The sequence below is a fragment of the Sporothrix schenckii genome (assembly GCF_000961545.1).
Source record: "Sporothrix schenckii 1099-18 chromosome Unknown Cont44, whole genome shotgun sequence".
Lineage (NCBI taxonomy): Eukaryota > Fungi > Ascomycota > Sordariomycetes > Ophiostomatales > Ophiostomataceae > Sporothrix > Sporothrix schenckii.
The window spans coordinates 2,233,322-2,248,023 of record NW_015971145.1 but is presented as its reverse complement, the minus strand read 5'-3'; the positions used below and the strand labels follow the sequence as shown (position 1 = coordinate 2,248,023).

At 51.8% G+C, this 14,702-nt stretch overlaps 4 protein-coding genes across 4 annotated transcripts; 2 read left to right on the top strand and 2 right to left on the bottom strand.

The window, feature by feature from the left end:
• Nucleotides 1-385: 385 nt before the first annotated feature.
• Nucleotides 386-1,495, bottom strand: SPSK_09472 (uncharacterized protein; the record flags this gene model as incomplete). Its single annotated transcript, XM_016736044.1, has 2 exons — nt 386-829; nt 944-1,495. 2 exons carry the CDS (start codon nt 1,493-1,495, stop codon nt 386-388), a joined length of 996 nt encoding a protein of 331 aa, XP_016587472.1.
• Nucleotides 1,496-2,443: 948 nt separating this feature from the next.
• Nucleotides 2,444-2,704, top strand: SPSK_10162 (uncharacterized protein; the record flags this gene model as incomplete). Its single annotated transcript, XM_016736713.1, has 1 exon — nt 2,444-2,704. One exon carries the CDS (start codon nt 2,444-2,446, stop codon nt 2,702-2,704), a length of 261 nt encoding a protein of 86 aa, XP_016587471.1.
• A 1,646-nt stretch (nt 2,705-4,350) lies between these two features.
• On the bottom strand, nt 4,351-7,026 carry SPSK_08537 (uncharacterized protein; the record flags this gene model as incomplete). Its single annotated transcript, XM_016735130.1, has 2 exons — nt 4,351-6,666; nt 6,736-7,026. The coding sequence occupies 2 exons, from the start codon at nt 7,024-7,026 to the stop codon at nt 4,351-4,353; spliced, it is 2,607 nt and encodes an 868-aa protein (XP_016587470.1).
• Nucleotides 7,027-11,511: 4,485 nt separating this feature from the next.
• On the top strand, nt 11,512-12,183 carry SPSK_09815 (uncharacterized protein; the record flags this gene model as incomplete). Its single annotated transcript, XM_016736384.1, has 1 exon — nt 11,512-12,183. The coding sequence occupies one exon, from the start codon at nt 11,512-11,514 to the stop codon at nt 12,181-12,183; it is 672 nt and encodes a 223-aa protein (XP_016587469.1).
• Nucleotides 12,184-14,702: the final 2,519 nt, after the last annotated feature.

Here is a 14,702-nt window from a genome sequence, read left to right as displayed (position 1 = left end):
ACGTGCAATGATGATGGCGGGGACAGGCAGCACGACGTGTTCAGTCTCATGTCCATATTATTACAAAATTACTTGCACGACGTACGAAAGATATACCCCTACGATTCATCGAGCACGTTCTCTGTGCGGACAAGGACATAATGGGACACTTGCGTCTGTTATCGATCTAAGAAAAGGTACAAAAGCATGTCTGTGGATCCTGGCTGCTGCACGGTCCAGAGCAGACCAAAAAGAAGAAAAGGTGATTTGAGGAGAAGACGGCCACGCGTGTTCGGTCAGGTGGCTGGCTGCACAAAGGCGCCCTCGAACGTGATAGAGAGAAAGCCCACTGTGCATGAGATGAGACAGGGCCAGCCTTTTCCAAGAGACGTTAGGTACAAGCGTCTCATGTCGAAGAGCTCCCGATCGATGCAACGGTACTTGTACCGGCTTCTGCGTCCACCGCATTGCTCGCTGCAGTCCGAATTGATTCATTCATCCTCACCTGTGTCTCACGATCACCGCCGGCCACGCGGTAGCCAAACTCAGAGAACGAACGCGCGCCCATATTAATCAAGCCGGAAATGTGGAGCAATGCCATTGTGTTGTCTACACCTTCTGTGACGGGAATGTCGACTCGCCCCCTGATGGTGATGCCGAACCTGTTGTCCCAGAGCAAGAATTTTGCAAAACTGGAAGGCAGGATACTGGTTTCAGAGAAGTCAATGGCGACAGGGCGGCCGTCGGCGTCGCGCATGAAGTTGGCCGGAAACCAGTCCTCCTGCAGGAAGATCATGGGCTCTCGTTCCAAGTCTTTGACCAGAGGCTTTCTTTTGGCAATGTTTAAGAACTTTTGTGGTCAGTAAAATCAAATAAATTATTATTATTATAACGACACAAATCTTACTGTGTAAAGGAAGACGGGAACAAAATAAAGAAACTGGGAAACTGCAAAGGCACTTACATAGTTGATGTGTTCCTCAAGCTGATTAACATTCTCGTAGTGCCTCGATGCCACACGGCAGTCAAAGACGTCGTGGCGGATACGGCCGCCGTCGATGGCGGCCGGCCGCGATCCAGCGGCAACGGGTATGCGGATGAGGTCGTTGAGGCAGTGCACGACGATTCCTCGTACCCTCTCTGCCTCTGCTTCATCGTCCTTGCACTCTTCCAAAAGTTGTTCGACTGTTTTGCCTTGAATATACTCCATGACGATCACGGCCCTCTGCATGGTCCGGCACGCGTAGAAGATGCCGGGCACGCGCACGGAGGAGCCGAGTTTTCGAAGCTCGCGATACGCCATATCCTGGGCGAGTACCTCATTCCAGTAGACCGCCAAGCCGTGCTTGATGAAGAAGACGGGCGACTCCGCCGGATATTCAATAAAGCCTCGAGGATTTCCTCTCTCGCAAAGGCTCAACAATTTGTCGCCTTTGGGCAGATCAACGCCCTCCGGCGGTGCGATGCCCTCAAACTCCAGATCAATGGGCGGTTCCAGCTCGCCTAGCCACGTCATGGCGTATTAGAACGGCGATGAAAGATAGACTCTTGGATAACAAAAGAGTAACGATATTCGGTCTGCGTTTCTTATGAACCCGGTCGTTGTGAGTGGTATACGTTCGTACAAAGTACGAATATATGCGAGTTGTTGTGCCGCGTAGAGTCTATATCTGCAATGCCGCCGAATTTGCGACCTATGAGGGTAAAGAGGCGTCCTGACGACTTGAGCACCTGGAATTGTGCCTGAGGCCATAAATAATTCACGGGACAAACCACTTTGCAGCTATGCGACAATACATTTACGCCATTCTACCTATATATAGAGAGGTATGCACCTTTTGAATTCTATTTTCTGCTGAATTTCTTTCATTGCAGAACAAAGCTTTCATGTAATAAGGGCTATTACCGAAAATAAACCACTCCTGGGGGGGCTCCACCAAAGCGCACTACGGACCGTGCCGCCTCCAGGTGTCCACTGGCCCCTGTACTTCGTCAAAGCCGAAGAGAGATGGCTGTGGCCATCTTTGTAGAAGTGTCGTAAAAGCCACAAACATGAGGTGAGGGCCAACATATCAACCTATACTCTGTTACTGAAATCGTATCAGGCATAGACAGGGCAACCAAGGAGTCTTTGAAGGGGGAATATTGGCCACCAACTCCGGGATAGGTCGTTTGTGATGATGGCCCATCAAGGGAAGTCGTGCACCAGGCATCACATCGTGTCCACTGCCTCGACCTTACTTGATCCTATTCTTATGAGTGGCGATATGTTCGACAGATACACTGATATTCAAGGACAAGGAATGAATATCTATAAAGACCTTGACTTGAATCGTAAAATTTATCTCGTGAGATCAATAAGTATCAAACTCCCATTCTCGTTCACGTTTCCTCAGCAGTTCCCATTACTTAGTCAATTTTTTACTTTCCAAGCCAGGAGATTGTACGGAGTATCCAAGGAGCCATGAGCCTGCCTCTTTTGGAGTTCGGTGACGATGGCTACAGCCTTTCCATTGGCGAGCTCAACAACGTGCCGGACGAGTTCCTTGACCTCAGAATTCGGCATGTGTACGTCGAGTTTTTGAATACCACCATAACTGGCATGACTACCGAACAAATACAGAACGCAAAGAACCATGCTATCCTTAAAATCGACTTTGAAACCGGGTATACCTCAAACAGGATATCGTATCTCGGCACTCGCCTATCGATGGAACCCAACTAGCAGCGAGGAAGCTTCGATTTAAACTAGTCAAGCAATAACTACAACCCAAGCTACAAGCCTGGTCGCCTTCTCATGAAGCCAGTGCCTTACGGGCATCAATCCAACAGCTCGGTTCGCACATGCCTACTACAATGGACTTCGGCCTTCACCCTAAGACAGGCGGTAAATGTGATTATGAACAAGTCGATGTTTGACTTCTACTTTATTATATTGGATCATAAGTACTTTGGTTGCCGAGATTTTATGCAAGTATTTGCTTCTCGTTGAGCCAAATTTTCGCACCGTACTATATATTGACACTATTATTCCAACAGAACGCAGGCTGTATATCAGTTAAACGGCATAGATACGTCGGCCTACGTATCGTTTCTTCTGTGCCTCTGCAGCCACGACTTTCAGAGACAAACATCTTAACCGCATTGGGGATGCGCTTCTTGACTGACGGTACTGGTCGTCGGTGCCCTGTTGACGAAGGCTGGTTTGGAAGCTACCGACGTGTGAAGACCCCCGATATGCGGTATAATGATTCGCAGAACAGGCAGCGCAGGTAAATTACGAGATCGTAATGAGGCACTTTCTGTTTGCTATGTATGAACAGGACATGGTGTGAGGTTTTGGCGTCTGTTGTCTCTCAATTCTCTTCTCAACCTTTTTTGTCAAACGGCCATGTCAAGTTAGCCTCTATTTTTTGGACTAGAAGCAAATAAATTTGGACGACAATATACTTTTTGATACTTCTGATTCGTGGTTTAATATGAGAAGAGCCGACCACGACCGAAAATCAGGATAGCGCCACATTTGTGCGTCATGTACCTTGCAGCAGATGGTAAGCGAGAAAGTCCGTCCCCTTTTACCGGTGGATAGTGGCTGTCACTCCAAGACGGGCCAGGCCGCTTTCCCTGTTTGCTCGTTGATGAAGTGCATAGATAGGGTCGTAGATATCAAGGAAATGGACGGGAACCAGACCCTGCTTGGTTTTGGACTGTTTTGGTATGCAATACAACGGCACGTGGATCAATGTGAATGGGCAGTACAAAAATAATCATTCTTAGTAGAGTTGTGCGTTGTCCTTTGGTCAGGCTCCATGCAGGGTTTTTATTCATCTACTAACGGTAAGAGAGAAGCAGTATGTGGTAAGTGGTATTTGGTCACATGTATTCAACCGCTCGTCGCAGTATTTCTCTGCCTGCCCATCATCGAACACATCGCACATCACCTCTTCCATTCCAGGATAAGTAAAGCCTTGCAAACGAGATATTATATTCGTTAACGATTTCTTCATGTTCGTCAAAAACAGTCGTGAGTGAGATGCGAAAAGAACTCAAAGCCGAAAAAGATGCTAGAACAAAAAGAGAGACGAATCGCAAAATACAAGGCAAAGGCGAATGATATCAAGACAAAGAAAAATAGACAAAGGTATCACATATAGTACAGGGCAAAAAGACAACATGGCTATGCGTGAAGAAGCAGAACCAAAGAATGAGGGCGACAGACACACACACAGAGAGAGAGAGAGAGATAGAGAAAAGCGCAATGCTGAACAACAGAAAACATTAAGGCATGCCATTGCCCGAAGCCTCGCGCCTCGCGAACATCATCTGAGGCGGGAAAGAACGAGACATGCAGGAGAATGGTTGAGAGCTGGCCTACATGAAGCCGCCCTCGTTGCTGACCACGCTAACGCTACTGCGCCAGCCACAGCGCTCGGCAGCGGGTGGTGGCGGCGGCGGCGCTGGCGGCGAGGTCAGTCGCGACGACGTCGAGCTGCTGTGCTGGTGACCATGTCCGTGGCCGTTGGTGCTGCTGCTGCTGAGGGTGTAGCCGTGCTTCTCGGTGCGGGGGCTGCTCAAGCCGCTCAGGCCGGGAGCCGCCGATCCCGCGTCCACACCAACACCCTCGTGGATCACGCTGCCAGTGCCGCTCACGTTACCGCCACTGCCGCTGTTGCTGCTGGTGTTGGTTTGCACCAGAAGGAGGCTGCTCGTGCTGCTGCTAAGCCGTCTGGTGAAGTCGTTGAAGCTGAGGCGCTTTGCGCTCGAGGCGGATTGGCGCTTGTCGAGCGGTAAGGACGCCAGGTTGCCTGCCGCGACAGACGCGGCTGCTGCGGCCGCGACTTTGGCCTTCATCTCGTCCACTTTGCTAAAGGTCGACGAGCGTGGCAGGGGCGGCGAGGAAGACGGTGAGATGGGCGACTGGATGACTTGCTTGTGCTGCGACTGGCGGTTGTTGGCGCTGCCGCTGTGTCCAGCCGTCACCAAGTTGTTCACGTTGAGCGCAGCGAGCTGTGGCTGGCTGTGCGTCCGCTGAGCAATGGGGGGCCGGTTGCGCGCGTAGCCCGTCTGTGGGCGCATGATCGGCTCCTGCTCGTGCATCTGCGTGGTGGATGGGAAGTAGCCGTCGTTCAACGCCTTGAGGGTCTGGGCGTCATAGTTGACAAGGCCATCGGCGCGTGACTTGGATGTCAGTGTACGGCGAGACTCACGGTCGGCTTCCCGACTGCGACCCGCGATAATGAAATCGAGGGCGCGACGGGCGTTTGGCGCAATATCGACAGCCGAGTCCAGGTGGTTGCCTGGGCGAAGACTGGAGCTATCAGCCCGCCGCCCATTGACTCTCATGAAGTGGCTGCTGACAATACCGTCATCATCGCTGTCAGCGCTCGCAGCCGCTTCGCTGTCCTCCTCCTCCTCCTCCTCCTCGTCATCGTCGTCATTCCTCTCAACACTGTCAGACTCATCCGAGTCATCATCTAGGTCCCAGCCGCTCTTTAGTTGAGGGTCAGGGCGCGTCATGGGCGCCGTGGTGGCACTCCGCTTGATATCCGATGCAGCCACAGCCTGCCGTAACCGCTTCCTCTCGTCGACTTCCCGCATCAGTGCATCGAAGCGTGCCAGTGACGTGAGCTTATTTTCGCCTGGAATCATATCACGATCGGAGCCAGGAATGAAGTGCATCTGAAACGCACGGTCCAGGATCGTCTCTCGTGGCGCGGGCGGTGAGCTGGAGCTGATCGCACCGGCAGCGGCACCATCAGTCGGGGATGGGCCTGGGAGCCCTGCGGCGATCGTCATGGGGACGGGCGGCTGCGAGCTGATGCTGTCTCGGCCACGGACAGGCGAGCTAAGTGTCGAGGAACGGCCCTGGGTAGTTGTCCAGCCTTCGACAGAATCGCCCGAGAACTCGTTGACAGTTGTGGCTGGTGACGGCAAATCGGCAGGGCGGTTGTGGAAGAAGGGCAGCGCAAAGTTGCTACTGCTGCTGCTGTAGCCAGGAGTTGTGGCGTGGGGCGGTAGGTTGGAGCTTGTGTGAGAGAGATCGCTGCGGCGCGAGCGCAGGCTGGGCGATTCCGAGTACGTCTTGGGCCGGTCCCGTTCGCGCTCTCGCCTCGAATATGTTTGGGATGTTTGGGTCGTTTGGGTCGCTTGGTTGGGGCCATTGTGGCTGAGAGCGTTGGTCCGTCCCGTGGCATTGTTCCCGCTGCCCGGACGCGGAGTGTACTGGCTCTGTGGTGTCGTCTGCTGATATTGGTGAGGCGAGAACTCGGATTGGTCACCGCGCCCGCGCTGCGAGGACGCAAAAGGGTTCACAAAGGTTGGTGATGCTGGTGTGACAGGGCTCAGGGGCCCATTCCCGGTGGCCAGGGGCAGTGGCGCGGACGGAGTGGACGCGCCAAGCTGCAGCATCAGGGTCTGGATAAAGTGACACCAGTCCTGGAGGATATTCTTCTGGGCACAGTCCTCGGCGGGGCGGAACCAGAGGGTCGATGGTGCAGTTTCTTTGGTCGTGGTGAAGCCGGCAGTGCGGCTGGATCGGCGTTTGCGAAGCTTGTCCGTGACAGGATCGGGCGAGACATTGATGACCAGCGTGGGCAGGACCGGGCCTTGTTTTCGATGAGCAAGCATCTGCACTTGGCAGTCTGTGATTGAGCTGATGGCGTGTTGCTGGATCGGTTCCCAGTCGCCCTGCAAAGGTCAGTTACAGAAATACAAAGAAGGAGAAACAAAACGAGACAGGCAACAGAAGAAACGCACTTTGCTCTTGAACACGGAGAGGAACATATTCTCAGGGGAGAGGCTGGCCGGGCTTCGTGGCGTTGCTACCCGGGGCGGTGGCTGCTGACCACGAGAGGCAGTCGCCGATGGTTTGGCCGGCACAATCGACGAGAAGGACGAAGACGAGCCAGTATGTGGGGACTGCTGTCGTTGCTGCTGCATCAGCTGTTTTGTGTCTGAGGGATCGGCGACGACAACATAGCGAGACTTCCAGATGGCGCGGCCGATAATGGTCCCCCGGTCAGGGGGAACATGCAATATTCCCTCCATGGCGACGTATGTGAGGGTTGGGCGGGGTATGAGGGTGCTGAATGAGACGAGAGCCTCTCTGGGGTGGTGCAGGAGAGAGAGGGCGGTGGTGATAATTATCGGATTTGAGACGAAAGCATGGTGCGCGAAGGTGGACTCGGACCGCCGAACGAACGAAGTAGGCCGAACAAACAAAACGAACCGCAAGCCAAAAGACGAAAAAGACGGCCAAGGAGGCAGCGGGTGCGAATCGAGGCTGGTCGTGCTATCACTGGTTTCAGGGGAACGTCGTGTCGTTGAGGTCGCGATCGAGACGAGGCGCTTATCTCAGATCCAATGAGATGATTCCGGCAATGAAGACGTCCAGACAAGAAAGGACGAACAGGTCTCTGAGCGTGCGAGAGAGTCCGAGGTCAAGGGCAATTATGAGAAACGGTCAAAGGTGAAGAACGGTGAAGGGAGGAACGGTAATGAAAACAAAAGAAAGACATGGGGCAGGCCTGGCAGAGCTAACTCCAAAGGCAAAATAAACTGGGTCGTCGGTTTGGGACTGCGACGTGCTGAGATTGGAGACGGCCCGGAGAGAGGTGTCGCGGACAGCTGAACAAGAGGCCAAGGGGAGAGTGTGCCGTAGAAATGAGGTGGAAATGGAAAAAAAGGAGAAGAAAAAAAAAGAGTTGAATCGCAACAGATCTCCGTCGTTCGCAGCGGTGGAAGGAGCGACAGGCTCCGCAATAATGCTCTTCAGGAAAACAGCAGGCGCAACCAAAAACGTGCAATCGCATACGATGTATGGTCACGGCAAGTGCCATGGAGAACGGGAGTGGCCCTGTGGAGTGCGTGCAAATAACGACGGATGGGGGCGTATGGGGCGGCGCTGGTTAGGGGCTCCACGCAATCATACGACGTGCGACGTGATTACTGTGTACAGAAAGAGACGCCGGCAGAGGCAGAAGACCACATGCGCCAGGGGATGAAATCAAATAAGATACAACATAACGTAAAGCGACAACGTTCAAACAGACAATCGGTTTGAAGCACGTAAAACGGTGTGGAGACACGACAACCAGCGCTCCAGGGCAAATGTGGAGGCTCTGCTTTTCTGCCAGTCGCCGCTGTGTCGTCTCCTTTTCTTTTTCTTTTTCTTTTTCTCTTTTCTCTTGCGCCTTTCGTTTCCCCATCCAGTGTCATTTTCTCCCTGCCGCCGCTTGACGGAAAAGGAAGCTAGAAAGCCCGCAGCCGCAATGGAAGGCCGAGACGAAGGGCCAGAAACCGTCCTCCACACCCCCAAAACGGCACCGAGACTCCTAAGACACTGTGACACTGTCAAAAAGGAAACTAAAACCGCTGAAGCTCACCTGAACGGTACGAAGGCCTTCATACATGCCAGGGCCGTGAATAATACATGTACCCACCCGAGCCGCCAAAAGAGGAAATCGCCCCCAAAGCTTGGCCCAAGCTTTTTGCCCCTTTCCTCCCTGGCTCGGTTGGAAGCACCTCTAGAAAACAAAAACTTCTTTTTGTCTTGTCCGCGAGTTGTGTGTCTTGTATGTTGTATGTCCGCGCCATCTGTAATCGTCTGTCCGTCCCGGTATATGCTTCTTCCGATCGCCATCGTCCAGCCCACTAGGGGCGTTCAAAGGCATTTCGGGAGCCTGAAAGGTTCCAACTAGGCCCTCGCTTCGGCACATTAGGGGAGCTTCAGGGTGAATTTAGCACTCGAATCGGCCGAGGTCAAACATGGCCGCCGGTCGGCCTGGCCGATCGAGATGCGCTTGGTCGATGGATGTTGGTGGTGAAAACGGTTGGTTACGCGGTCAAAGAACAGAGCGAAAGAAAAAAAAAAAAGAAAGAGAGAGAGAGAGAGAGAAAAAAAGGAGACATGTTGGCGATGGCGCCTTCCAAAAGCGTCGTCAATATTGCCCTCACCGTGGGGAGAATCGGGAAAGAGGCACAAATTATGCAAGGGCCAGGGAGCATTCGCTCCTGCCGCTGTTTGGTTTCTTGTTCCTAGCCCAACATCCTCTTTGTAGCATTCGATAAACTCAGTTGCATGACTGTTGCAAGACTCCATACATCGTAAATTCATTACAGCATCGTATTTGATCTCCGTTTTCTTCTTGGCTTGTCTCGGCCGCTTGTTTGCTGCTCTCCTATGAGAGGGGAAGAAAGGGCCCTGGCGTGTGTCACAGCCAGTGCCAGGCCCCACTCACACCTCGCTAGCGCCGATCGGACAGACCAAAAACGCCTGTTCTCTCTTTCCTATGAAGCGGAATAGAGGCAAGTGACAACTAACAGGCCCGGCCAGCAGAGGCAGGGATGCGGCCCCTGAACACGGGTACCTGGACAGTTGGGCTTGGTGATCCTTTTTGGATGATGAATGCAACCTGAGGGGACGATGCGAGGTGCTGTCCAGTGTTCGTGCTGCAACCTTAGTCCGGGCGAGAAACAGAGCATGGAGGATATGAAAGGGAGATGTCATAGAATACGACATCCATTGTTAAAACAAACAAAATACGAGAACGGACCAACAGGAGACGATGGATAGATGTTGCGCACGACACATTCACGACGCTCCGCACCGAGTATGTCGTAACGGGACGTCGCAATGGAAAGGGGGGACGACAAAAAGAAAGGGGATACTGACACGTTCGGCATATGGTCTTATCTCGACCGTGGGATTGCGATATAATGAACACAGTGGTAAGAACAACGGGCAGAGGAAAATGGACGAGCCCCCACCTTTACTCGGCACATCCATCACATTCACCGGACCCATGCCGAAGATGGACATGTGCGACCGACGGGCGGTGGCATGACAGGTCCCAGGGACAAGCTATCAAAAGACAGTCTTGACACCGGCAGACGGAAGACGGTCGAACGAGCGAAGCTAATGCAAAGGTATTGTACAACATAGCAGCGGGAACTTGAAGAGCGAATGCCGTCCCGTGGTGGACGCCGAGCCGATTTGCGAGATGTGGAAAAAAAAGAAGAAGAAAGAAGAAAAAAAAAAACATAATAAACGCAGGGCGTCGAAACATGTGACGATTGCACACGACTCAAGCCTGCTCGTCCTTGGAAGCTTCGTAATTACGTCGTTATTATGTGACGATGAGTTCAGCATTTACATTTTGGGTTTTGACTCCCGTTGAGGAAGCCGAGACCCCTTTTTCTTTGCTTTCTTCTTTTCTCTTCGTTTCTTTTTCCTCGTACTTTATTGCTGTACTCATGCTCCGTATGGAGTACGCTATCGTACGGCAGAATGGGAGAGTAATGACTTATTTTTTTCTTTTTCTATGGCCATCAGACCATGTCTCAGGCGCCGGTCATTTTCGTCTCCATTTCTACTTCTTCCGACCTTCTTCAACTTTCTTTTCCTGCTTTTTTTTTCAGCTTCTCCAATCATAGTCTATCCCGTCTTCACCGCCGATCCAGGGAGAGCGACGGAGCCGTACTGTGGTACGGAGGGCGTCGGAGTGGCAATGTGACAGGTAAGAAAGTGATAGTCGGAGACAAGAGACAAAGTAAAAACGATGGAGAAAAGAAGAGGAGACGGACGAGGCCAAGGCCGATCCCAAACGGCCAAATGCAAGGGAAACAAGAAACACGGACCAGAAGAAGAAGAAGAAAGCAACCAAATGCAAGCCAATAAAATAGAAGAACGAGTTGGCAATATGGAGTACAATACACACGCACGCCAATGAAATAAAGCCAAATCCAAGACAAATGAAACGGGCAAATACGCCAGACTGCTTTCTGCAGCGGGGACTGCAGGCAACGGACATGCGAGAAGGTGGAAGTTGAAAAAGAACTTGTCAAGCAGGCGCGAGAGGAAACCCAACAAGCAAATCTGCCTGGGAATGGGGTGCGGGTGGGGAGATAATCGAGGGAGGGGAAAAAAGCAAAAGAAAAAAGTATGCAAATGCAAAGGACGAAAAAGAAGATGAAAAACGCAGACAAAACAAAGAAGCAAAACAACAAGAGACAATCATTGTGAGAAGGCCAAGAGCAGAACGGGGGATAGCCGAAATGGGATAAAAGGCCCGTGAGGGAGCAACACGGACGAAGCAACGAATGAAGGAGATATTGTGTACGACGTATTCTTGGTTCGTATTGCTGAGCAGTTTCAGGGTCAAAAGGGGGAGACAACAAACAAGGTGACCGAAGGAAACGCGCGCCACGTTACATATACGGCCATACGCGCTCGGTGTTGATGTGTTATGCAGATGTCCAAGATGAGGGAACGTTTAAGAAAGAAACCAATAAATAAATAAATAAATAAATAAATAAATAAATAAATAAAACCAGACATGAACGACCAATACAATGCACAAAAGACGCAGTAATAGTGTGTGGCAATCAGCGTATCAAGAGTAACTTACGTTGCAGAGCATCAAGGGCTTGAAAGGGTCAGCTGTTAGGTGAACGGTGTCCAGATGCTCTATGCCCTCACCGTGTCTCCCAAAGAGGGCCTGAATAACAACTCCACTTTGGCGCAGGTCTACCATGTGCACAACCGTTGCCTCGATGTCCGGCAGCGATAGGGGAGACAGGGATGACGGCATGCAAGCATGTGCATCTCCTGTCATGCCTTGGACGCCTGACTCCTTGGAAACGACAGACGTCGTGGGAGACAACAGGATGCAGCAGCTGCTGCAAGAGGTGAAGAAACGAGACAGAAGGAAAGAACGAGCCGAAGCCATTCTAGGGGTGCAACCACGGAAGCCACCCGACACCAGTAGACAAGCCCAATGTAACGCTGAAGCCGGGAAGGATGTTGGCTCCTGCCTGGGAGAGACACAACTGCAGTTTCCTGGACGGGGTGAAAGGACATGGCTTTGGGAAGGAAGGAGCCAGACGTGCATGCCGCATTCAGCACCTGCACCAGCGCCAAGACTACTGCCTCTATGCTGCCAAGGCCCGGGCGCAAAACGCGGAGGAGGAAGGTGCAGAAGGGAGACGAGAAACAAAAAGAAAGTGCAGAGGAGACCGGCGCGGACGGTCCCTCCGGCAGCTTCCACAACACAAACTGTCAATATTTCCTTTCTTGGGGTGGATTATGATACAGTAAGACGTCCGACGTTCATGGTAGGGAGTACTGTCAGCGAGCGTGGCTTGCAAGGCCCTGTCTCACTGTTCAAAGCCGAAAAACACGTCCATTTGGGGCTCCGTGCATGAAAAGAACCCCCTTGTCAAAAAATAGTCGAAACGTGGTATGGAGAGAGATTTTGTTTTTTTTTAAAAAAAAGGAGGGCAAGGGGAAGACGCAACAGAAAACTACAAGGACACGAGCACCACAAATAATTTTAAACAAGCGAGCGACGCGACCCGGGCCCCCAACGAGGGCAGAGCGCCTTTCCACAAACGGGAGATGCACACGATGCGACGGTGAAGCAAAAAAGAAAAGAGCGGCGGCTTACCCAATAGGGCGACGAGCGGACCTGGCGACAGCTCGGGAATGCAACCAAGGGGATCAGAGCGACACGAGAGACTGGCCCTTGAGCGAAGATGAAAACGGAGTACGCCGTATTACACCAACCGAAAAACTCGGCATCGAAAAACTGAACCTTGGTGCAGACGCCCGTGATGCCCATCTTTTCCATTTTCCCTACCCCAGAAGCAAAAGGACAATGCTCCGCTAGCGTTTGGTCGGGGCGCGCCTCGACGACGGGGACGATGGGGACTTGGGCCCACGGGAGGCACGGAAACGAAAAAAGGGTAATCTAAAGTCCAAAAGAGATGGCTTTTGCGGAGGCCAAGCGGCCCAAGCTTACGCTCGGGAGGGGTCGACGAAGAGTAGCCTCTTTGAGATGTGGTCTGGGACCGCTTTGCAGCTTTGCCGTGGTGATGGGATGCGAGGACTTTGAGTGAAAGGACCCGTATGTCGTACAGAGTACGGAGTTATGTTCGGTACGTCGTGTATAGTACAACATTTTCAGGTGGCTGGTGGTAAGGGTTTAGCAAAGACCACAACATGGCCGTTGCTTTACATTTCGGCATTGTCTTCCTTGCGGTTTGTTTCACGGGAACGCGAAAACAAGGACGTAGTATTGTTTGCCGCGTGTCAACGGACGTGGCAAGGACGTTACTTTACGTAATGAGCCAGCTTCTGAAGAGGAAAAATCGAAGGAAGACAGAAAGCATTGGCACATTCATCAGGGACAGACGAGGTCCTCCGTATGCTGTGCTTGATACAAGATAGATGACTGTCCGCTGTGAAGATACGGCAAATGACCATATGCCGTCTTCACGTTCATGGGACGGAGCAGCCAGGCACAAACAGTTTGATGTCCTCGCTGTCTTCTCACATCAGCAAAGAGCACCACAAAATCAAAACCTTGGTTCTGGGTCCTGGTAAGAGACTAATCTGACAGAGACAGAAAGTACAACATAATTACCACTGTTACCACTGAACGACAGGACAAGCGGCACAGACATGATCAAAAGCCTCCATCACCATCCAAGACACGGCACAGAACCTGGTTGTCGGGCCATGCAGGGCCGCCAATCCGATGAGACGACGCAGGACGGCGATATCAACATAAGCGGTACTCATTTTGCAAGTTTTTTACATATATGAACGTCCTACCGTGGGCCTTGCTGTTCTTGTCACAAATGGTACCTCATCGTAGACCGCCCTTTACGACAGTTTTTTTTTTTCGTCCTTTTTTTTCACTTTTCTTTTTGTTCGTTTGTTCAATGTCCTGGGTCTCTGGTCTTGGGTCCCAATCTCCCCATTCCTGTGCCGTGTCTGGCCCCATCTTCTGTGCCGTCTTTGGTCCGGTCGTCTGTTCTGCCCATGTGGCAACCCAAGGCGCCAATGCCGGACTGCAGTACTGGACGCGTGATGGTTGATTCCGTGGCGGCGGGAACAGATGTGAGATGTAATTCCTCCTTCTTCCGCAGCTCCTTTTATTTTCACCAGTTCAGTTAGCAATTACACAGTAGTAGCTCCCGCGCACGTTCCCCCTCTGTGACTTTCACCCATGTCGCCCAGTCGTTCTCCTCTGCATCTCTCACCGTTGTTTATTTCCAAGGCTTGGCCCTTGCAACAAGCGTGAAATGGGCAAATGACCCTCCCCCTGACCTCGTTCAAGAGAGAGCTTTTTCCACCAATTCACCAGCCTTGTTCGAAACGAGGTTAGTCAAATTCAGGATGAGCTTTTCGCGCACTTTGCCCCGGATTCATGATGCCCAAGGCTTCTGGGGATTACGACGTGGGTGTGTTTATATCGCTAGCCCTTTCTGGGGTCTCGTTCCCCTGCAGCGATTGTTGACGATCGACAGATGAAAGGACAATATGGGAGTAGCAACGTGCTGCAAGCCTGCGAAGCTACTCTTGTTGATTTTTTTTATCCTTACCATATGTCGATTCAGTTGATTTCGAATCACATTCCCCTCACTTCTGCTCCCCGTGATAGTAATGGTTGCCAAGTGCCTTGGCAGACCCCTTGTCTTAGTTTGTCGTGTTTATGTTGTTGATCTGTTCTCTTTTACTTTTTTACACGCTATCGTCAACCGTGCTGATCACTGCTACTGTGCCTCTACTTCGGGGAGTAAAGACACCCTTGATGACTAAAGAATATGGTCGACATCGTTGCGTTTAAACCGACGTCGTGCCTTTGTCATGTGCGACGGATACCAGAAATGAAGAGTATGTTCATTCGCTCCTTTTGGTTCTTCCTCTTCTATGTGGT